Genomic DNA, 25,114 nt, shown 5'->3' on the forward strand with positions numbered 1-25,114 from the left:
CCTGCTGGCTGCTGCCTTGCACTCCTGGACTGCCCAGATATCTGCGTTTTGATCTGCTGGCTGCAAACCTGATTGCCACATCATCACTTGTCCTGCATTTTGCTGATCAAGCTGCCGCCAGCCTGCCACATCATCTCCAGCTGCTGCATTTGTAGATTTTCTCTCTCCTCTCCCTATATAACACTGATCCAACTGCCTACTGCTGTGTTTGCTACTGCCAAACCATAATCACCAGGGACAGGATGGGGGACGGGGACCAGAACAGAAATGGGAACCTAAAAATTATACGTTTTCTAAACATAATTGAAATACTCTATAAAGAACAAATACAATAGCTTAACTCAAAAACCTTCTAAAATAATCCCATAAAAGTTTAAAACAATACATGAGCCATAAAAGTTGAAACATAAATGAATAATGAATACTCAAATTGGAGAGTAGAAGCAATAATTATCAATGCCAAATGGTGACTGAGAAATGTTGTATGACTTAAAGACTAAAGTCCAACAGTAAACACTAAATAATTATTACTTTGATTGAGGATTTCAAGAAATAGTACAAACTAAGAAATGTAGTAAAAGTTAAAACTAAGGAATCATAAATGCCATGTGACATAAACACTAAATTCCAATGGTAACCACTAAATAACAAGTCCTCAGAATGAAGACCACAAGAAACAATATAAGCTAAGAGACAATAAAACTAGTGAATTGAAGACTACAAGAAACAATATGAATAGTACAAACCCTATGACATGTGGCTTCCCTTGCATCCCATTCCACACATCTGCCCCCCCATCTCGGGATGCATCTCCTTGTGATGGACCACTACATAGAAAGGCACCCTTTCCGAGACACATTGGAGATGGGTCCTACATTTTGGGATGGGATCCTTGCATTCTGGGCCTGCGTCCCCTGTGTCCCTTGTGACAATGTGCCAAACATTGACAAAGGCTACCTTGCTGCAATTTCGGGATCTATCGGAGTACAATACGCTCTCCAACTCATATTCTCTACCCCGGACCTCTAGACATGGGAGTTCACGGGTCAGTATTCCTTCACTACATAGTGTGTTTGCTACATGAGCATTGTATTCTATTCAGATTCATTTAGTTTCTTATTCACTGTATTTATTGTCTCTGAGTTGCCATAACCCTAATTATGTTCTTTTATCAGCTTGTGCTATTGCCGTACGATTGTGTTTGACTTTCTATGTTAAGGTATTTCTCAAAATTCTTGACTCATTTTTCCCATTCTTGGAGAATGGTATTTGTGAAGTCTTCTTGGCATCCCCCTACAAATTGTGAACAGGCTAATTCTTTGCAAGTTGAATTACTCGCTACTGGAGGCTTGCAAGTCTTGTGGGAGGGCAAACAATTGGAGAGGTCCATGTTGAACAGAATGGTGTGGTTGGGGCTGATTAGGGTTGCAGATGCCCTTTTGCCCATGTGACCAATTGTCATGTCTTTCAAGTCAATTCAACAAATCTTCGTGTCCCTTGGGGCTATCGTCAACTATGGGAAACCAATGGCCATCTCAGCTTCTCTCCATGTGTTGCAACCTTTTCCACCTTTGAATCCAAAGGGAGTCCGATTCTAGAATGCACAATCACATTGATGTTTGAGAAGGATTCCACATTGGTGATTTCCAACCATTCGACTTGTAGACATTCTTCCAAAGGATGATTTGCTTTCTTGGTATGCTGCAGTTTCTTCGGTCTCATTGTCGGTCATATAGTCCAATGGTGATTCTTAAATTGTTTGCCATATAGTTTGCTTATATTTGTGTTTTTGATAATTGATATGATTACCCTTTACAAAGAGAGAGAACCACTGTAGATTGGGGGAGAGAGAGAGAGAGAGAGAGAGAGAGAGAGAGATTAGCATTTACAAACAGCCAATGTGGTATATGAGACAAAATCAAAATACATCTGTGTCCAATGTCATCTCGTCATGGAAGAGAGAGAGAAATACATCCTCATATAAGGGTAATATCTAAACATCTCTAACTCTAAAAATTGCATGAACAAGATATCTAGCTTCAGTAGCTCCTCTCTAAATCTCAAGTTCAGAACACAATCCCAACTATGATATGGTCCAAGGCTACTCTATTTAAGTATTGATGGGTGAGTCTCTTGTGCCTGACAATGATGGCTCTAATCTAACTATAGTATGGACCCCTCAATCGTCGAATAGGTGGTCTAGCACGACTCCAAGACATGGGGCAGATGTAGTCTAGCATAAATCTATGTCTATTGAACTACTAGTGCTTGTGGAATCTGATCTGTAGAATAAATTTGTCACCGCTCTTTGCCTAGGTCCCTCAAGGCGAGTTGGTCTCTTTTGTCATAGCAATGTTGTGTGGCACCTTTGGAGCTCCAACTAGAAAAGCCCTAGACATCTTTGGTCCTTAGACTCCATGACATGGCAGAGAGGTGTGAAGCCCTCATAGAAGAGGCAATGATATCTCCCCATATGTCATAGTGCAGTGTATATCCACATATGTAGTGCTCCTATGGAGTGTACAACAATCCAAGCTATAGTCAGAGGGTGGGACCTCATCCGAGTTTGCCATCTATGAGTACCAGTGTTCCCTCTCACCTGCCTATGGAAGAGGCCAATGCCAGTCTGGGATATCTATGGCATGCAAGTTCCCATATCCTATGTAAGAAAGTCACTACTCTAAAGAGTGCCTCCACAACCATAGGTCTACCCCTAACTTTGCTTTGATGATAGGGTGTGGAGTGGAGGGCTTACTCTTGATCATGTGTGATATCATCATTGTCAATGGCATCTCTATGCAATCCCAACCATCATACTGGTTTCTCTTTGGGCAAGTTTGGTCAAGGAACAGGCTCAATCATCTGTGGTATAGCTGAACCCCAAATCTCAGCTCTATACAACAAAGTATGTGTGACTAGAGTATCAAACAACCATAGTTTGGTGCAAGGTCCTTGAAATTGCATGTGAGCACACTCACTCTCAAGGGCCCTAGTGCTGCATAGCCTCATGCCATCTAGGCCTTGGCTGCCGACCTCAGTGAAAATCTCAGGCCAAAGAAAATGACTCCCAAGAATACATATTTTCTCACATTCTCTGGTACATCTCCCCCAAATGTGAACTAATACATATATCAGGCCACCCTTACTGCTGAAGTGCTGAATACCATGGCTTTATTTTTCCAGGATTCATTATGAGATCTCTATTTCTACAAATGGCATACAATGAGTACAGTATTGTCGGTATACAACAGTATCAATATTACACACACTGAGTTTTGCGAGTCCACAAAGCAAAATACTAAAGAGCTAGATTGAGTGCTGGGATATGCAAGTATGAAACTAGGGGCTAAATATATTGGCTAGGGTACTTACATAAACCTTTGACCCTTAATTAATGCTTGGTGTTGTAGAAGGTGCTTCAAAAGGCAGCACGATCAGCTCACAAATCAGCACTGGAGGTGTTCCATCTGCTGGTGGCAGCCACATAGCTGCATTTTCATACCTTTTGTTGTGTTGTTGTGTTGTTCTGTTTTCCCTGTTTTTGTTGGCCTTTCTATTAAATCATTAAATTTAACACACGAACTTACCCATTAATTCATTGTTACTTCAGAAATCCTTAGCAGCTGATGGATTTGCCTGTGTCATGCAAGTGCAAGACCCACCAAAGGAGAGTTCCAAAAATAATTAACGTCCCCATAACATCTTCTGTACATGCTGGCATGTTTGTTTGATGATTGTGTATACTATTTGGATAGACTTTGTGTTATATGAAAGTGAAGGCAACACACTCAGGTCGATTGCAGCTAAACTTCTACAAAGCCTAAAAAGCTTGGGCTTGAATAAATTCCCTTTCAGTGAGCCCCTCAACTTGATTCTATCAAATGTCTCGCAACTACTTCATATAGGTTGTTCTCTCAACTAAATGTAGCTATAATCACTTCCAGTTTTTACTTAATTTTTTTTGTTCAAAATCTTGTAAGATCTATACTTACAGTGCATCGACATAGCAAGAACAGAATGATTTGTAACCACCATACATCGTTCAGGTTGTTTCCAGAGGAAAGAAACCATCAACAAAGGGTCACATTCCCATTGATATGTGCAGTCAACAGTGGCATCAACTTAAACCTAGCCAGGCCATCTAGAGTAAACATAGTAGCACATGAAAGTTAATGGACTTATGTGTGCCTGATCTCTCACAGTACATGGTACTCACTTTGTTATAGCGGCTGCCTTAATGTCTCTTGATTTCTACAGGTTGATCTCATTTACTTTAAGATGATTTTCCTTCTGCAATGAACTCCTTGAAAGACTCTCTCACAGCTACATTTTAAATTACAACAATGGGAATCTGAGTAAGGTACAAACAATGTAAAAGGCACCAACTTACCTTCAGCTTTCCTTCGCTGTACAGATTATACAACATTTGGACAGATGCACGCCATTTACTAGCATGATGATTCAGGAAAAATCCAACCTGCAAGAGTTTACCAACTTAAATGTCACTTGCTTGCATTCTTTCTTTAATCTTTCTCCCAGCCACTAATGCACAATTAGCAAGAGTTGACCTACATATTCATGGCCAGTAAATGAGAGAATGCTTACAAGTGACTGAGACTTCATAAGCAGCTTCTCGCAGATAGCAGGGTGAACAGAACGCTCCCAAGTTTCTCCTGCTGTATACTGAAAACAAAAATACGCATGCCCAGAACTTATATCTTAGTTGAGGACAACTAAAGGGGTCGTTCAGAATCTTCATCAGACAAGGAAGAATGAAATATAACATTTATGCAAAAACTACTTGATGTAAAGAACACAGTACAGGTTTATGGTAAGAAAACTTAAGGCAGAAATGCACTGCTACAATAAAACGTAGTCTTTTAGAATGTCTTACGTTTTCTTCAAACAATTAGCAATTGAAACCAGATACTATTCCATACATGTCTCTTGACAGCATTAGCTTCTTCAGGAAATCAGGATCTTCAGCTCATATAAATTTGAAAGGTGGTTATTTATGAGAATCAATCTCCAGTTTCTTCAAGTCAAGAAACGCTTGGCACATAGAAAGATGGAATCTTGGTCGCATGTATCTTGAAAGACATGCTAATAAGAGCCTCAAGACTTTTCATATCCATAATCTACAAAGAAACACACTTGTAGGATGAGCACATGGAGGGCAGGAAGAATGGGCAGGACTACCAGAGTGCTTACTGTGGGCAAAACACCAACTAAACAATGAAGAGCCTTTGCTCCAAAAATACTTTGAATCCCAACTCATTTTAGTCTCTGATTCACCAGCTAAATGATTATAACATTTGCATGATATTTAATCCTTGTCATGGCAATAAACCACAAAAAGAGAATATACCTGAGAGACCATTCCAATGATAACCAAGCGGCCAAACGTCCCAAGAGCATTTAAGCATGTTTGAAACATCTCCCCACCAACACTTTCATATACAAGATCAATGCCTTTAGGGAACTCCTCCTTCAGGACCTACAAATGAGATCAACCAATCTTAGTACACATGAAAAAACTAATAAGAATGAAAAAGAAAGGCCATCTATAGCCCTTGTTCCAACATGAAAAAAGTAAGCATACATGCACGAAAGTGCCTTGCTTTTCTTTGTGGGAAATTTGGGATAGGCTTAGGTAATGTTTTCTAGAATGCACATCAAATGTATAGCTCCACCAGCTTTCACTCGCCAAGATTCTTGACGTATCTCTTCGGAGCTCGCTCTACCCTTCTTTGTCAGATCCTTCTATGATTGCTTCACTACTAGGGTGACTGCATAAGCGCTTACATCCTAGGATTGCTGGTACTGATGACTGCCATTGTATACGTGCTAGGATCACTTCAACAACAACCAGTGGGCCATTATCATTTCCTCTTTAGTAGTCATTTCATCTTTGACACAGCCTCAGAAGCCACCTCACCCCTTGTAGTCATGGTTCGTGCACTTTCCATTCCCTCTTCACCAATGACCATAGTAACTCATGCCTCCCTATAGCAGCACCCTCTTGGGGTGTTGTCTTCAGCAACATCCACAATGAACCTGCAGCTGGCTCTAGTCACTCTCTCTTCTGAGCTTTCCCAAGCCCCATCTACTTTTACCCTTGCTCTAGTTTCCTCCACCCAAAGCCACCCTTGGTTGGATCTTGGGTCCCCCCCTTGACCTGGCTCTACATCAAGTCAGTTCTTCCTTCTTCAGCAACATGAAGTCAGTAGATTGAAAATACTGAGCTTCTCACTTCTTCAGCCTCTTCATCTTTTTTTGGCAACAGCATTTCCATCTTTGCCACACACTGAGCTCCTTGCAAGTGCCACTCCACACCTGCCCCTGCATACCACACCTCACCCCTCCTACTATTCGACAATTTTCCATGAAAAAAGTAAGCATACATGCAAGAAAGCGCTTTGCTTTTCTTTGTGGGCAATTTGGGATAGGCTTAGGCAATGTTTAGTAGAATGCGCGTCAAATGTATAGCTCCACCAGCTTTCACTCACCAAGATTCTTGACGTATCTCTTCGGAGCTCGCTCTACACTTCTTTGTCAGATCCTTCTATGATTGCTTCACTACTAGGGTGACTGCATAAGCGCTTACATCCTAGGATTGCTGGTACTGATGACTGCCATTGTATACGTGCTAGGATCACTTCAACAACAACCAGTGGACCATTATCATTCCTCTTTAGCAGTCATTTCATCTTTGACACAGCCTCAGAAGCCACCTCACCCCTTGCAGTCATGGTTCGTCCACTTTCCATTCCCTCTTCACCAATGACCATAGTAACTCATGCCTCCCTATAGCAGCACCCTCTTGGAGTGTTGTCTTCAGCAACATCCACAATGAACCTGCAGCTGGCTCTAGTCCCTCTCTCTTCTGAGCTTCCCCAAGCCCCATCTACTTTTACCCTTGCTCTAGTTTCCTGCAGCTGGCTCTAGTCCCTCTCTCTTCTGAGCTTCCCCAAGCCCCATCTACTTTTACCCTTGCTCTAGTTTCCTCCACCCAAAGCCACCCTTGGTTGGATCTTGGGTTCCCCCCTTGACCTTGCACTACATCAAGTCAGTTCGTCCTTCTTCCACAACATGAAGTCAGCAGATTGAAAATACTGAGCTTCTCACTTCTTCAGCCTCTTCATCTTTTTTTGGCAACAGCATTTCCATCTTTGCCACACACTGAGCTCCTTGCAAGTGCCACTCCACACCTGCCCCTGCATACCACACCTCACCCCTCCTACTATTCGACAATTTTCCCACAGCTAGAAATATCAAGAACACTCACCTTGCCCAGTCTATTGACAGGGTGATTCTTGATCTCTGCAATAGTGCATACTGGCGACACAGTTTTACATGGGAGACCTTATCCACATGTAAGTCAGCCTCACCTTCAGAAGCAAGGAGTGCAATAAGGACTTCACAGAAGCGATACCTTGCTGGACTGTACAGTGTATATATTCATTTTTTTCCAGCTGGTCATTTTGGTAATGCTCACTGGGAACAGTGAGCCCTTTAGTGCCAGGTGACCTGTCACATGGCCAGAGCGTAGCTACAACAGTGCTACGGATTAGCTCTAGCAATGTTATAGAAGCCAAAAGGAAAGTGTGGAAATAGGGCCTTTTCCTTTTGCTTATTGAGGATGCCCAAGCTTCAACAAATCCAAGAAGGGTATCTACTTTCTAAAGTCATGACAAGGCTACAAAAGCAGGTAATCCTAGGTGGCTATCCTAGAGCAAAGCATTCGCCCACCTGACTAGTCCCTATTAGTAGAAAAGAATGCTTTTGCAGCATTTGGGGGGTGGAAGGTGTTGTTGGTTGGTGTGTGTGTGTGTGTGTGTGTGTGCGTGCGTGCGTGTGTGTGTGAAGTGAGCATCAGTCATTGTATAGTTTGAAATGTGCTAAGGTCTTGCTAAGCTTTTTCTGTGGCAAGTTGCAACTAGGTTGTAACATCCTTTTTCTTCTGTTCAATATGAGTTTTGTGTGAACTTGTGCAGAACCTCTCTTTTTTTTCGTGAAGATAACTGAATTAGGTAGTGAATATTTACATCAGACCATCAGGTCAACATTCTCTCTGTATCTCTTACTTTCTATTACATCAGATCATCAGGTCAGCATACTCTGTCTCTCTCATTCTCTCTGTAACTAATATTTACATGAGGCCTGCAGGCTCTCAGAACAACCTATCACATGAACAATCCTAATAGATCACACAGAAGGAACAGCTGGAGTGGAGTGAACAATCGCCAGCCAGGGAGCAGCAATATCCAGAAGAACCAGGTCCCCTGACACCATAGAGGAGATTTGCCATAACACTATTCCACACACACGGGCTACATGCCCATGGATGCCCGATGCTGAATCAAAAATAAAGGCATTGCGAGTACCCCATATATGCCATAGGCTTGTCCATCTAAGGAAATGGAATAGGCAAGAACAATCTAAACTCAAAGAGGGCATAGAGGACATATTTCCCATAATCCATGAACGAACTGATAGGCGGTACTGAGTCACCAAGGACCACACACGGGAAATGAAATTCCAGATTTGTCGTGCAACAGGGCAAGAGACAAAGAGATGAAGCAATGTCTCATCACATGTAGTGCAAAAAACACACCGCCCTGCAAAGATCTTTCGGGCACAGAGCACTTCTCCCATTGCAAGACCCCCAAATGAGCAGCCTCCACATGAACACTTTTCCCTAATACGGGACCTTAGACTTCCAAAGCTAGATAAATCTTTCCCGCCACTCCTTTTTGCTGTCCCTAAGATGCCATAACTTATTCACTTGAAGGAATCGATTAGGCACGGAGATAGAGGTAGACAGACCTCACGGTCAGTGAGAGAGACAGAGAGAGTGCGAGTGTGCAGAGTAGAGAGTGAACACGTTTTTCGGTACAATGACAAGAGTACCACTTTAGGTTTTAGACAGATATATGTATGAAAGTACAATGTGCTAATGGTGTGTTCACACCCGTGCACATATAAAAGGCACGATGGCCCTTTCTTCTCAACAACCTCCCACCTAAAGGCAATGTGCCTTAAGAGGAGAAAAGAATCAGCGAAGTCTAGGTATGTACAAAGCTGAAATAAAAATATCTATCCAACTCCCATCATCTGTCAGCAATGAGCAAACCGCTCTGCTGGAAGACCCTTCGTGAGAAGGTCTACAAGATTATCATCTGTATGCACTTTGACAAGTTCAATGCTCTTGCTATCAAGTACATCTCTAATGAAGTGATACTTCACCTGTATGCTTTGTCTTTGCATGAAAGACAGGATTTCATGCTACCATGATAGCACTCGACTATCACAATGGAAAACAGGTAACTCTGTGATGCCAAGCTCTCCCACCAGACGTGAAAGCCATAAAGCCTCCTTGCATGCCTCAGTGCTAGCTACATACTCTACCTCTGTAGTAGACAATGCAACACACTTTTGTAGCCTAGAGATCCAAGAGACCGCTCCTCCTATGAAAGTAAACACATACCCAGAAGTGGACTTCCTGCAATCCGCATGACCAGCATAGGCTGCATCCCTAAAGCCAACAACAAATGTCTTCTGCTTTCCAAAGCAGATACACAACTCCTTTGTGCCTTTGAGGTATCTCATAATACCTTTCATTGCATCCCAATGCTTCTTGCCAGGGGTTGCCATGTATCTGCTAACCACTCCCACTGCAAAAGCAATGTCAGGACGTGTAGCAACCATAGCATACATCAAACTGCCAACAGCTGAAGCATATGGTATCTTGGCCATTTCAACATTCTCATCATCAGATGTAGGGCTGTCCTCTGCACTGAGTTTCACATATGGAGGCAATGGAACCCCAATTGTTTTCCCCCCCTCCATATTGAAACACTGCAAAACTTTGGAAATATACTCCTGCTGAGATAGATAGAGTCAACCCTTAGATCTATCTCTGAGTATTCGCATGCCAAAGAATGTGATTTGCATCACCCAGATCCTTCATGTCAAAGCTGCCATGAAGACTTTGCTTCAATGAATCCAAGGCATGAGTATTCTTGCCAGCAATCAGCATGTCATCAACATACAAAACCAAGATAATCAGGCTGCCATCTGCTGCCTTCTTGGTGTACAAGCAGTGATCCACTTGACTTCTATGAAAGCCTTGGGACTGCATGAATGTATCAAACTTATGATACCATTCTCTTGGTGCTTGTTTCAGCCCATACAAACTCCTTTTGAGTTTACATACCATTTGTTCTTTCGCTTGTTCAACAAACCCTTCAGGCTGCTGCATATATATGTCTTCATGCAGAACACCATGTAAAAAAGCAGTCTTTACATCCATCTGTATAAGCTCCATATCCTCAACTGCAACCAAGCCCAAAATGGTTCTTAATGTAGTCATCTTGACAAAATCTCATCAAAGTCAATTCCATGCTCCTGCTTGTACCCCTTTGCAACCAATCTTCCTTTGTACTTTGGTGAGGAACCACAAGTGACCTTCATTTTGTAAACCCATTTGTATGGAGGGTTTTCTGCCCTTTAGGCAATTGCACCAAGTCCCAAGTGCCATTTTTGTCAAGAGATTCCATTTTTGACAGCATGGTTTTATACCATTTCTTGCTGTCATGTTTGTCCATCGCTTCCTTGAAGCAAGACGGTTCACCAATCTGTCAACATGACATACTCAGCCACATTAATTGCACTAGGAACAAATCTGTCAGGTTTTCTAGTAGCCCTAGACGATCTCCTAACCCAATGGTCATTGTTTGCTGGATGTTCCTGCAAATTCCCATTTTCAGCATGCTGTCCTGGCATTTCAGCGAACAAATCAGCATTAACAGCTTGTTGTCCTAGCTGTTCCTGCACATGTAATGGCTCATTTTCATGGGCAATAGCTGGCTGATCATTTCCAGAATCATTTCCTACATTTACAGGTTCATTTACAGCAGGTATTTGCTGCTGTACAGCGGGCACATTTTTCTGTCCAAAAGGTATTTCTTCCCAGAATACAACCCTACGGACCTCCTCAGTCTTTTCGGGTTGTTTCTGCATGTGATCTTCCCGGAAGATAATGTCATTGCTGCATACTATTTTCATTTTCCCGGGATCCCACAATTTATACCCCATTTCACCCTCGTCACCATATCCTAGGAAAATGCATTTACAGGACTTTGGCTCAAGTTTGCTGCATTTTTCTTTACGAATGTGCACAAAAGCCTCACAGGCAAACACTTTCAACTGAGCATATGAAGGTGGCTTGCCCAACCACGCTTCTTGGGAAACTCCCCCTCCCAAAGACCTGTTTGGTGACCGATTAATCAAGTGAACGGCTGTCATAATAGCCTCTACCCAAAAACCATGGGGTAATGCAGCATGAGACAACATCATACCGACCTTATCCTGTATGGTCCGATTCATACGCTCTGCAACTCCATTTTGGGGTGGATTATGAGGGGCAGTGAGCTCCCTCTTTATCCCTTTGCTATCAAAAAATGCCTGAAAGGCTTTGGACACACATTCCCCAATATTGTCAGAGCAAAGACACTTAAGTGTCTTATCTGTCTGGTTTTCAACCAACGCCAAGAATTTTTTAAACTTGTCAAGCACTTCATCCTTGCTACGAATAGGGTAAACCCATACTTTCCGTATAGTATCATCGACAAAGGTGACAAAATATTTCTTTCCCCCTAAAGATAATCTTGGCATTTGACATACATCCGAATGTACTAACTCTAGAGGAGAAGATTTCAAAGAAAGAGACTTTTTGTGAGATGTCTGTGCATGTTTGCCATAAATACAATGATCACAGTGCTCAAAATCAGCATAACGAAGAGAAGGCAAGTAACCCAAACGAGAAAGCACTTTCATTTCTGTTTGACTCATGTGTCCCAACCGGCCATGCCACAAAGAAACACTTGGCTGCTCGGTCACGGCAACAACATGGTCACGCACACTAGATACATGAAGTGGATACAACATATCACTCTTGCAACCTCTGGCAATAACCCTAGACCCCTTACAGATCTTTCATTTTCCATCACCAAAGGTGGTATAAAAACCATCATCATCTAGCTGCCCTGTGCTGATCAAGCTCTTCTTGAGCTGAGGTACATGCCGTACATGCTGAACTGTAAAGATAGAGCCATGCTGAAACTGTAACTGTACACTGCCAATACCTGCAATCTCACATGCATAGTTATCCCCAAGATGGACAACACCATGTCGACCCCCTGTATATGCGGAAAACCACTCACGATGAGGGGGTGACATGAAAGGAAGCACCTAAATCAAGAATCCAAGTATGCATGTCATCATCTATATCTACAAGTAGAGCATGTGCACCAAAATGTGAAGAGACAAAGAGTGCATCACTCCAACTGTCACTATCATGAGTGACTACATTCACCTCTTCAATTTTTACACTGCTTTTCTTAGGCTGACTGTCCTTCTTCTCTTCCTTGCAATCATCTATCTTCTTGCATTTTCCTTTCTCTTTCTTCCACTTGTAGCAATCACGTTTAAAGTGACCCTTCTTGCCACAATGATGGCATTCAACATCTTTGCCACGTGATTTACTACGTCCCTTGCCATCATATTTGCCCTTTTGTTGTGATCTGCCCCTAGTATGCAAAGCGCTGGAAGACTTACTCGATGCATTGTTCTTCCGATTCATCTCTTCCATAAGTAGAGCACTCTCTACATCAGCATACAAAAGGATCACATTAGATTTGCTCATAGCGGTCGTGAATGTATCCAAACTCTCTGGTAGAGTGCAAAGCAAGAAAGTAGCCTTAAATTCCTCATCAATCATGAACTTCAAGGCAACCAGCTGGCTGAAAATGGAGTTAAACTCACTCAAGTGAGTAGACATTGTTGTACCTTCTTTTATACGCAAATCCATAAGCTTTTTCAGCCAATACACTTTACTTGCAATGCTCTTTTGTGCATACAGTTCTTCCAGTCTAGTCCATATAGCATATGCAGAATCCAAACCTTCAATGTTAAAGAGCAAGGCATCAGAAATCGATAGCTCTATGGTTGAGCGTGCAAGCTCATTAAACTCATCCCAATCGTCATGATCCATGTCCGCAGGCTTTGCCCCTTTAGTTTTGATCGGCTTTGCCTGCTTCTTTTGTAACAGGATATTGTAGCACTGTTTTTGCCACACTGCAAAAATTATGTGCGCCTTCAAGCTTCTTTATATGCATCAAATTACTGCTTTCATTACTGCCAGCCATGGTTTTCAGCTCAAAAGTGACCAAAAAACCAGTAAATGCAAGCCCAAATTGTCACCCAAGTGACCAAGGTACAAACAAGTACGAATCAGCAATAAATGACCACGCAGAAGTACAGATTTCAGATCTGTAATTCAGTTTTCAGAAGCACCAAACCAAGTGCTACAGCATTATCCAACTAATTACAGCTGTTCCAAAGGGCATGTGCATCACATTACATGAGAAATCCCAAAAATTTCAGCTGAAATTGTTGTACGTGTACCCATGGGCATAAAATTTGACACGAACGGTCAAAAGCCCCAAAATTTTGTGCTCAAGAGCGTCAAACACACATCTGCATTTCCTCTGTCATGCATAGGGCTGTCCAATTTTGCGAAAATAAAGCAATTTCAGCAAAACCCCCAAATTTCACCAAGTGTTGATGTCCAAATTGCGCCGAATTCAACCTGCATGTACATAAAATGACCAAATGCTGCACAAATTTTGCCCAATTTGCAAAAGTCCCAAATTGCACGGGGTCCAATAGGCCTCAATGTCAAGAAATTGGGTTAATTTCAGCCCAATTTGTGCATGTACATGAAAAGCCCCAAATGTCGGGGACAAAATGTCACAAATTCCTGCAATTTCTGAGACAAATTTGCTTGTCCTACATCAAATTTCCCAAATCTGGAAGAAGCTCCAAATTTCTGGGCTAAATGTTGAGAAATTTCACTCAGATGAGTAAAATTTCAACAATTTTGGTGAAATCCCCAATTCAAATGCGCACAATGTCTACAATTCCGATGCAAATGCCTCAATTTTTCACGAACAATGCTTAGTCTGGAAAAGCCCCAACTTTCTGGGCCAAAATTTGCACAAATTTGATGTTTTTATGCTTGCACACGCGAACCCTGGTTAGAGGAAGGAGTTTGAGAAAAAGATTTTTTTGAAAAAAAAATGTTTCGAATGACGGATCCGTTGACCCGTCAGGCCTCCCCGTCGCGCGCTCGCCTGCTAGTTTCATCACCGTCGCACGTTGTGCGCCCCATCAAGTCTATCCTTGGCCACTGGTTCCGTCACACTGCAATACTGCAAACCTGCTCGACTAGTTGTCGCCCGTCACTCCACGCTAGGGCCCAAGTGCACTCTCTCCACGGCCTTTCTACTTTCTCGAGCTCACGACTGCCTCAGCCTGATTGACGATCATGCTCAACACGCTCAGCACCTTACGCTCTCATAGCAATTTGAAGGAATCGATTAGGCAAGGAGATAGAGGTAGACAGACCTTACGCTCAGTGAGAGAGATAGAGAGAGTGCGAGTGTGCAGAGTAGAGAGTGAACACGTTTTTTGGTACAATGGCGAGAGTACCACTTTAGGTTTTAGATAGATATATGTATGAAAGTACAATGTGCTAAGGGTGTGTTTACACCCGTGCACATATAAAAGGCACGATGGCCCTTTATTCCCAACATCACTTTCCCCATGACCCATACCAAGGATCCAATGGTTGTAACGCATGCAAAGGAAAGAACCTCTAAAGACTGTCTTGTATGGACGACCAAATGTCCCTGTATCCATGAGGCACCCTAAAGTACTAACAAATACCCCTAAAGGAATAAAAACAGGGCTGCCCACGAAACACCATCACGGACTGTCTTCAACCCCAACCTAGCCATCCGATTAAACTTGTCTCGCTACAAATCTTTTTGTGGCCAATCCAACAACCGTGAGGAATTCAGCATTTCTCCTTGCAATGAATTTTCCTCTTTACGAATCTCCGAGAGATGCCAAACTGCAAAATGAAGCATCTTCTGCCAGGAAGCTATCAAATGAGAAAGGAGAAAAGACTGGGAGACCTTTATAGGCCTTGTAGAATTAAGCACATGCCACCAAGAAGCATGAATAACCGTGCTACCATGAGAGATGCCAGTCTTTTCTATGAAGAATTTGGCAATATCTGACCAAGGATAACACTGAATACATAGACTCTACAACAGGGATAGCCTCAAAGTGACCATATGCAAATTAACATCTAGCAAAGCTACACCCCCTATCCTTTTCTGAGTGGTCACATGCTGCTAGGCGATCCATACCTATTCCAAACAATTGCCTTTCTTTTTCCAAAGCATAAATCTAATAGGTTGAACCAAATCCAAAATTAACCAAGTCACAAATATATGTTCGAGTAGAGAGAACAATATCGGAAAGAATCTCTTGCGGACCCAACCATAGCAGCCAGAAACGTCAGAAACGTTTAGAAACGAAACATCAAAAACGTGTTTCGTAAGTTTCTTTCAAGAGGGGGTAAAATAAGAAACATGGGTTTTTTTATATAGGGATTTTTATTAGTTTTGCCTAGGAAAAGAGGTTCCAAACCTCTATGAAACTCTCTCTTAAGCAAAGAATGGCTAATTGAGCTTGAGTGATAATAACGTCAATTGAGAATAATACATTATATGTTACATATCCATGATCCATTATTGACTTGTCACTTATATCAAAGTTAGTCTTTGGACAATCTATACTATGGTTTAGAACTCAAACATTATGATTCATACATATCATACAAAGAAAATTGAAATTAACATGTAAATAGTCTATCTATAATATGGACTGAGTCAAGTTACAACATCATGATTCTCATTTCAAAACACACTGACAAAATGTCAAAATCGAGAATGAATCATAATATATCATAAATAACTCATAAATGAGACTAAAGTCGTATAATATTTAAATCTCAAGACAAGAATAGACTAGATTAACAAAGTCCAATAACTAAACAAAATCACAAAAAATGAGTCTCTCATCCAAAATCTTGAGCCCTCACGAGTCATTACACATCATCATCATCATGTTTAACATTGCCCGATAGTTTTTGTCAAAAAAACCATGTTTTGGGTTCCAAATCACCAAAAAAATAAAAATAAATAAAAACGTCCACGTTTTTTACTCTCAGAAACGTTTCGTACTTTAAGAAACGTTTCATAAGTTTCAAATTCAAAGAAACACGTTCTTAGTTGCTATGGACCCAACAAGGCCCTATAAAAGTCAATAGTCATCCAAATAATGGAGGCAAGATCAATCACCATATCACCTTGGCCATCCTTTAAGCACAATATTTTCCCAGGCATATTTTTTATGCAGATGAGCAAAAAATTGATGAGTTTGATAGTTGTTATCATGTAAAGCTTCAGCTCTGCCCAACAATTTGTATTTTGCATATTCCTCTTCCAGAAGAGATTGGACCTTGCCTTTCAGGCATTCAATGCATGTGAGCAAGTCATCATTGGAATCCCCAATCTAACAAAGAGACAAGAAATGAGTTAATAAGGATTAAGCATGCTGCAATTGAGCTCAAGCAGAACCTCTCTCTCTCTCTCTCTCTCTCTCTCTCTCTCTCTCTCTCTCTCTCTCTCTCTCTCTCTATGACGCATTATATGGACCAGAGAAGGAATACTATGACGGATGGGAGCATATGGAAAGACCACTGGTCATGATGATCTCACATATGATACGAGCGAAGAGCGCGACCCCACATGAGATTATCAGAGCTAAGTTGGGAGCATCACCCATGGTGGCTGAGGCCTTGGTCCAGGCAGTGACTTTCATACATAGACTATGGGAGCTCCCCCAAGATAGATACCCACGGCTAGCCCTGGCCTCTTCTAGACAACTAGTAGCAGATGGTGACAGACATTATTGGTATGCTCAGATGAGTACATGGATGAGTCTACATGGGCTGCAGATTGACAGACTACCCCCCTTTGACTATAGCCTGGATTGCCCTACACTTGACCTAAGCCGATCAGAGCTAAACCATGTGATTAGAGCAGACATACTGAAGTTAGATACGGAGAAGACCTGGATCCGACCCCCCTCCCCCCATGACACGAGGATGGCACACTACCAGACCCACTTCCTTCAGGTATCTGAGGATGGTTTCATCACCCGACCCAATTACATGGACACACAACTGCCTCATGGACTACGCACAGTTATTGGCCAAATCCGCACCTCATCCCACCACCTGAGGATTGAGACAGGCAGATGGGAGGGTATACAGACAGAGGAACGCATATGCCCACTATGCGACAGAGAGCCAGAGACAGAGGAACACTACATCTGTCGATGCACTGTATATTATGATATACGAGGTAGATACCACTGTCTATTTCGAGAGGGTTTTGGACCCCTAAGACGGATCATGCAATTTGAGGATCAGAGATGCTTAGGATTCTTCCTCTTGGAGCTCCAGAGGCGCAAAGCAACAATTCTACTGAGTAGGAGGCCCCCACAGCTCGGCTCACATAGACAGAGAGCAGTCAGTGACTTTTTCACTGATACACGACAGAGTATGGCAGATACCATTACTACTGCCACACAGCCTACAGGAGTACATCATCATTGGACCTCATCTTCTGTAGGTGTCCCTTTGGATAGAGCACTGGCACTTACCCAGTCTAGGCGCCCATGTCCACCTAGACGAAGGCCTAGACATCCACACCACAGATAAACTAAAGCCATCATTGAGCGCCACAGGAGACAGATGCCGAGACGCCTCAGCCATACAGAGATACACCTCCTTAGACGACAAACATCTCATTGATGGAGAGTTTTCCTTTTTCTACTTTCACTTTTAGATCATTGACATGTTTCCCTTTTATAGGACACTATTTCATTTTTTCAGTCTTATAGGCATGTTTTTCATCTTTTCTCGTTCCAGATGAGAAACACACCATCATTTTATGTATTGCTTTGGTCTCATAGGCCACATTGGCCTTTTAGAGACGTTAATATAATATATATATACATATATATATATACTCTCTCTCTCTACTACTATAATTCCACTCTTTAAGAGTGGTGATCCTTTGATCCCTAGCAACTACATGACTATCATGATCGGTCATACTTTGGCTGAGATATATGGATCTATATTGGAACATGAACTCAATGAGTGGGTTGAGATATAAGCACAAGGACAAATAGGTTTGAGATGCTGATATACCACACTGGACCATATCCTCACACTCAGAGCCATTATCGAGGAGGGTCAAGTTTAAGACGAGGTCTATTGCTGCTTTGTAGATTTCTGCAAATTTTTTGATTCAGTGCCTCATACAGACATTATGTAGAGACTGCACGATAGTGGAATACCAGAAGGTATACGATGGGGAATCTACGCATTATATGAGACAATGATAGGTCATGTACGGATATCTAGGGGGCTATTAGAGAGGATGGACAGTACCATAGAAGTGAAACAAGGATGATTGCTTTTACCCACAGTGTTTGATTTATACATAGAGGAAGTGTCTGATTACATTGATGGAGGAGGAGGAATTGGAGCCAGCCTATCAAGGGTGTTCATATCAATATTATTGTATGCACATGACATTGTTCTTATTTTGGAGCCACGAGAGGGATTGCAGCATCACCTAGATGCTTTGCACGTCTTTTGTAGGAAAAGAGGCCTCACATTAAACCTTGGAAAGAACAAAACAATGGTCTTCAATACTTTAGCAGCATGGGTGACTAGATCTATGCACGAATTCACATTTGGAGGAGACATAGTGGAGCATGTGAGGAAATATGTTTATGTGGGAGTCATGTTCTCTAGCCCATGATTTACGATTAGAGGGGCATCAAAGGCATGTTTGCATGAGGCTATGCAATACTAGGGGCACTCAAGAGTCAATATGCTCACATATAGTTCCAGGAGCCTTGCACCAAACTATGGTTGTTTGACGCCCTAGTCACATCTACACTACTATATGGAGTAGAGGCATTGGGTTGCAACTTGTACCACAGGGGTCTTAGTGCACTCATTGGTCAGACCGGAACAAAAAGAGATTATAATCATGGATGGGATAGTATGGAAAGGCTGCTAATAATGATGATAGCACATATGTTTAGGAGTTAGCCCTCCATCCCACATCCCATTGTGAGTGTAGAGCTAGGGGTAGCACCTATAGTCACGGAGGCACTCTTCAGGGCAGTGACCTCTTGGCACAGATTATGGGATCTCCCATGTCATAGATATTCCAGATTGGCGCTAACTTCATCTAGACAACTAGCAGCAAAGGGTGAGAAGACCTATTGGTTTTCACAGATGAGTATTTGGATGAGCCTACATTTCCTGGATGTTGACTGCTTTCCATATTTTGACTGCAACCTTGACTGCCCTACACTTCTCTTATGCGATCTGAACTAGACCAGGTGATCTAAGCTGATATCTTGAGGACTGAGACATCGAGGACATGGACCCACCCAGCACTCCCTCTAGGATCGAGGATGGAGTTCTACTAGAGTCACTTCTTATGTCTCTCTAATGATGGATTCACTATTCGGCCAGTATACATGGACACCCATCTCTCCCCCAACATATGGGTTGGTATTGAATAGATTCATACCTCCTCTCATAGGCTATAGATGAAGACAGGTAGATGGATATATATTCCAAGAGAGGTTGGGACTCACTAGCTTTGCGGCGGAGAGCTTGAGACAAAGGCACGCTGTCGGAGGGATTTTTGTCGAAAGGTCAAATCCACCGGGGATCAGAAGTAGAAGGAAGTAGAGATAGGAGATGGAAGAGAAGATAGAGAATACCCAAGTGGTAAACACAACAAAAACAAATCACAATGAATTAAATCAATATGTATTGAAAGAACCTGGAATCTTTGCACTGCTCAAAAGCAATCTCCAGGAATTAGTTCTCCTGGAGCTCCTTTGTAGACCAAAAACGTGGATCAAAAAAATCAGTTCTTTCTCTGCTGCCCAGAACCCGAATCTGATGGCTCCGTTGGCTCCGAAAGAGGGGTAAAACCACAGGACGACTGATCATGGATCTCCCAGATCACTCTTTATTCTTCTTTCAGTTCAATCTGCGGTTTTCAGCTTGTTTACAGCGATCGCGACGTAGGCGATTTCGTCAATCTGTCTTTTTTTAATGAAAAATCTCCTAACTAGCTGAACAAGCAACTAGCTTTTTTGCATGCCATCCTAATCTAGAAGCTTTTTCTAACTTTTTCGGATTTTTACAATAAATAATATCAAAAATAGACTAAAATTATCCTAAAATCTAGTATTTTCGAATAATCCATGCAACTCACACTAGTACTAATGGCTCACATCACATTGACTCTCTAGATCAATAGAGAAGTCGAATGATGATGCATTCCATACTTTTTCACAGTGTCCTCATAACATCACGACAGCGTTACATATGTAGATGTACAATATAATATGGCATACAAGGACAACAAAGGCGCGTTACATATGTAGATGTACAATATACTATGACATATGAGGACAGTACCACTACCTCTTCCATGATGGTTTTGGACCTCTTTGTCATGTCATGGAGTACAAGGACCAGAGACGCTAAGGTCTTTTCCTCCTAGAGCTCCAGAGGCACCACACAACACTACTGCGAGACATGAGACCAGCTCACCCATAGGGACCCACACAAAGAGCAATGATAAACTTTTTTCAAAGATCAGACCCTACTGACACCACTAGCCTTGCAAAGACAAAGGCACTTTGCTAGACACCTACCATTCCACACCATGGAGTCACATTGGATAGAGCCGTTTCACTGCATCGAGCATGATGAACCCATCTACAAGGACCAGGTTTGAGGAGGCCGCACCACAATCCGATTAGAGCCATTATCACAAGCTATCAAAGACTCTCCACCAAAGCATATCAGTGGAGCACTTAGGGACTGCATCATAGCTGAGATCATGTGTAGGCCTTGCTTGAGATCAGCTACAGCCTACAGTCTCTAGTGCATTTTTTTGTACATAATTCTATCAGATTTGCCAAAGGTCGGGAGAAGTAGATATGTTGTATAGGAAGGAGCTATAGCACATGGTATAGGTTATGAGAGATGAGGAGACTTGCTTCATGTGGATCTGGATACATCCAGATCGCCCCTGTGATATATACATAGCAGTGTGCTCCTTTGCCCCAACACATTCTCCATATGCACCGTAGGGAAGAGAGTCACCGTATCTACCATTACGTGAGGACATTATGCATTGTTATAGCATTGGAGATGTCCTGTTGGTGGGGGGGCTTCAATGCTTGCACAACACAGAGACAAGTTCCCTTCTTCAAGAGCATAGTTGTCAGGTACGAAAAGTACAGTACGGTCCAGTACGGTATGACAAAATACGGTACTAAATGGTACCTTAAGATTTTATAAGGTACGGTACGATATTAGTACGAAAAAAAATTTAACTTCATTATTTTGAACTATAGATTATAGAACAAATGTTTAAAGTCTAAATAGCAATGCTATTGGAGTATATAAGATAAATACTTGAGGGTAACATGCCAAAACCTCTATGGCATATGCCGCATGCGCAACATGCGCTACAACTTACAAGTACATACATAGGAATGGATACATCAACATGAATGATCATACAAATAAGAGGCATGTATGCTTGAGAGAGAAGGTTGAGAGAGAGAGATGAAATGACATGAGATGCTTTATTAACGTCTACAAGAGGCCAAAATGACCTGTGAGACCAACAGTTACCAAACAAACCACCAAAGGTTTTGGTAAAAGATTTATGAATTTTGTTATGGTTTTGTTTGGCATTGCTAAGGCTAAAGTAGCTACCGATGGTACATTCACTAATTCGTGTACTCTCAGAAGGTACATTAGGCCAAGCTAACCTCTGGCCTAGTTTTATTAGCAATGTGTACAAATGCTTTGGGTTGGGTGGTGCAAAATGAGTTGTGAACAAAGGTAAAATCAATAGGATTAAGCTACTTGATGATTCTCAAATGGTGCTGAATTTATTAATTGATGACACTAACATATTGTGAAAAATGATGGTACATCAATTAGAAACGTTTGGAGCTGCTTGAATACCTTATGTATGGCCTTTGACTCTAGGATAAATCATAACAAAATATGTATGAGGAGTCCAATCAAGCTTCCATCCCCTTTCTTGGTTGATCGATCAAGGCTACAAAATCACCACCACCACCACAACAACAGTCAACAATCCAAACCACCACCACCAACAACAACCACGCCCAAAAAAAAAACCCAAAAAAATGTGCTTGTTTTGTTGTATGAATTCGTACGGTACGGTACGGTATGAACCGTATAGTACGAACCAGTTGATACTACGTACGAGTGCAACTATGTTCAAGAGTGAGGATCTCATGTATAGAGAGATAGCACCAGAGGAGATGGGGCTTGGGAGATCACAGGACATAGTTGAGTCTATAGATTATGGTGACCACCTCCCATCCTTAATGGCTTGGCTAAATGGCCTGGATCGAACACTCTTACATGCTTTCCACATAAGCATGCATCTAGAGGTATAGGAGGAGCCCCCTCTCGAGGATCCATACAAAGACTAGAAGCCAGCATAGGGGACTATCTCGTAGGGCCCTTATCCCTCATCCTTGACATATAGCCCTTCAGAGTGTCCCCTCGTCCCCTAGCAGTAGCAGCTGACCACGCCTACCTACAGTTTACCATTACCTATAAACATGACGTGATCCCTTCAATGAGCAGCCACCCAAGATTCCCCATATACCACTTCACCAGATTGACAGCAAGTGCTTACTTGGATCATCTCTATTGGAGCTTGCACAAGATACACCCTCACATACCCCTAGAGGATTTTACAACACAGCTTGCAAGAGCACTTCACACCTCAACTACTATGTATTTTCCCCACACATGCACCCATACCACCCCCGCCCCCCCCCCCCCAAGCAAGAATGTCCCACAGAATAGCATTCGTCTTAAGCAAGGTGAAGCACAAGGGACCTATACACATAGCTAGACATGTGCGATCTTTTGCCACCTAGTGAGGCGGAAAAAGAGGGCATTTCTATCTAGATTGGAGTACAAGTTTTACCAACTATTCTTGAGACAGGATTGCAAGGAGGCATGGAAAGCATTCAAGGTGCCCTGAGCCCATATACCCATCACCTCCCCAAACACATGGCATACATATGCTACCTCATTATACGAGGTACATGGGCAGCCCTTGTTTACCCGACCACCAGAGGACCCACACCATCTACCTTCTGTAAAGAAGCTAATTCCCACAGTAGGCCATTAACTGAAAAATACAAGAAATAGACATAAAATGCCAAGAAACCATAGCCAGGGTGGCTAGGCATCATATGATATTACCAATATTGCGTGAGAATCAAATGACGAGTGACTGCATGGTATGCACCCCAAGCTATGGTGGCCAAGAGTATTCACCCTCTTAGATGGTGGGAGGTTGAGACCTCAAACATGTAATGTTTGTAAAATGGCAAAAAGATCCTTCACATGTTACATCTCCACCTTTTATACTTAACCCTAACCTACCCTAGACTAAGGCATTTATGCTTTATTACAAGCCATCTCGGCCTAAAAGAGCTTTGTCCTCAAAGCTGGAATTTGGAAAAGATTACAAGGATAGCTTTGTAAGTGATGAATCCATGCTGTAATGAAACTCCAAGTTGAAGAAGATCTCAGATGTCAATGAAGTACGAGTATGAAATTTGAATTTATTGCTGGAAACTGTCCAAAACAGGCTGCTGCACAAGAATGGCCATAACTTGAAAAAGAAAGGTCTAATCACCATGTATGAGATACAGAAATGTAGAGGACAATCCCTAGTATCTAGTCATGCCATAATAATCCAATTTTGATGATCGTAGAGCAATTATTTTTATGACAGAAATTTAATACAGCAAGCTGTCCTGTTCAGATATTACTCTGTTTCCTGCAAAAGCCATGGAAAAGAATCAAGGTATGATGATGGTCTCCAAGTAGACTCCTCCATGGGCAAACCTCGCCATTTAATAAGGTACTCCAGCAGTGAATGGTTTCTTAAAACCTTTTCTCTTTTGCCAAGAATCTTTTCAAGCTTATAAATGTTAAGACCATCTTCATCTATGGGAGATAACTCCTCTAAAACCTTTATGGTTGGACCCACATACTTCTTAAGTTGGGAAATATGGAAGGTAGAACGAATCCTAGTTGAAGAAGGCAAATCAAGCTTGTATACAAGCTCAGCAACTCGTTTGAGGATTTGATAAGGCCCATAGTAACCATGAGCCAACTTATTATGACCACCTTTAAGAGAAGCATACCTAGATTTAGGCACTTTGAAAAATACCCAATCTCCTTCTTCAAACTCCAAAGGTCTCCTCTTTTCATCAACATAAGCCTTCATAACATCTTGTGCCTTCTTAATGTTTTCCTTGCATTGATGTAAAAGAGCTTCCATTTTCTCAACATCAGCCTTGGCTTGTAGATTCACATCTTCATGAAAAATGACTAAAGGTATTTGCACTTTGTATCCATAAAGCGCTTCAAATGGCGACATGCCAATGCTCATATGATGAGTGTTATTATAACAGAATTCAGCAAGATGTGACCAATGATCCCACAAAACTTGAGTATCATGGCAAAAATGACGAAGATAGACTTCCAACCATTTATTGACACGCTCTGTTTGGCCATCGGTTTGGGAATGATATGCCGTGCTAGGAGTCAAAATTGTTACCATAGAAGTGAACAAACTTCTCCAAAAACTTTCCATGAATTTAGTGTCACGATCGGATACTATTTTCAATGGCATACCATGAAGCTTAAAAGTATATTCCATGAACTATTCAACCACTTGCTTTGCTGTAAATTGAGCCTTGGTAGGAATTAAATGAGCTGATTTAGTCAACTGGACCACACATCATATGAGATGATATACAAGGAAGCATGAGAACCATGAGTACCACTTGGATCAAATGCAAATCCATCCATGGGATCATGAAATTCTTCATTGGTGGCATGCTCTTCTTCATGAAAAAGGGCTGAAGGTATTTGCACTTTGTATCCATAAAGCGCTTCAAATGGCGACATGCCAATGATCATATGATGAGTGTTATT

At 42.0% G+C, this 25,114-nt stretch overlaps 1 protein-coding gene across 2 annotated transcripts in view; it reads right to left on the reverse strand.

The window, feature by feature from the left end:
- NQR (ARP protein (REF)) overlaps nt 1-25,114 on the reverse strand; it is a 148,968-nt gene that overhangs the window by 11,880 nt on the left and 111,974 nt on the right. For both annotated transcript variants that reach the window (XM_087687638.1, XM_087687637.1), the window contains 3 exons: nt 5,369-5,497; nt 4,606-4,683; nt 4,391-4,477 (listed from right to left, as the gene is read on the reverse strand). In XM_087687638.1, coding sequence (XP_087543764.1) covers nt 4,391-4,477; nt 4,606-4,683; nt 5,369-5,497 — 294 coding nt within the window. The remainder of the gene's footprint in view (nt 1-4,390; nt 4,478-4,605; nt 4,684-5,368; nt 5,498-25,114) is intronic.

Source organism: Lygodium microphyllum, chromosome 11, assembly GCF_053477565.2.
Source record: "Lygodium microphyllum isolate KBCC chromosome 11, Lygodium_microphyllum_v1.1.10, whole genome shotgun sequence".
NCBI lineage: Eukaryota > Viridiplantae > Streptophyta > Polypodiopsida > Schizaeales > Lygodiaceae > Lygodium > Lygodium microphyllum.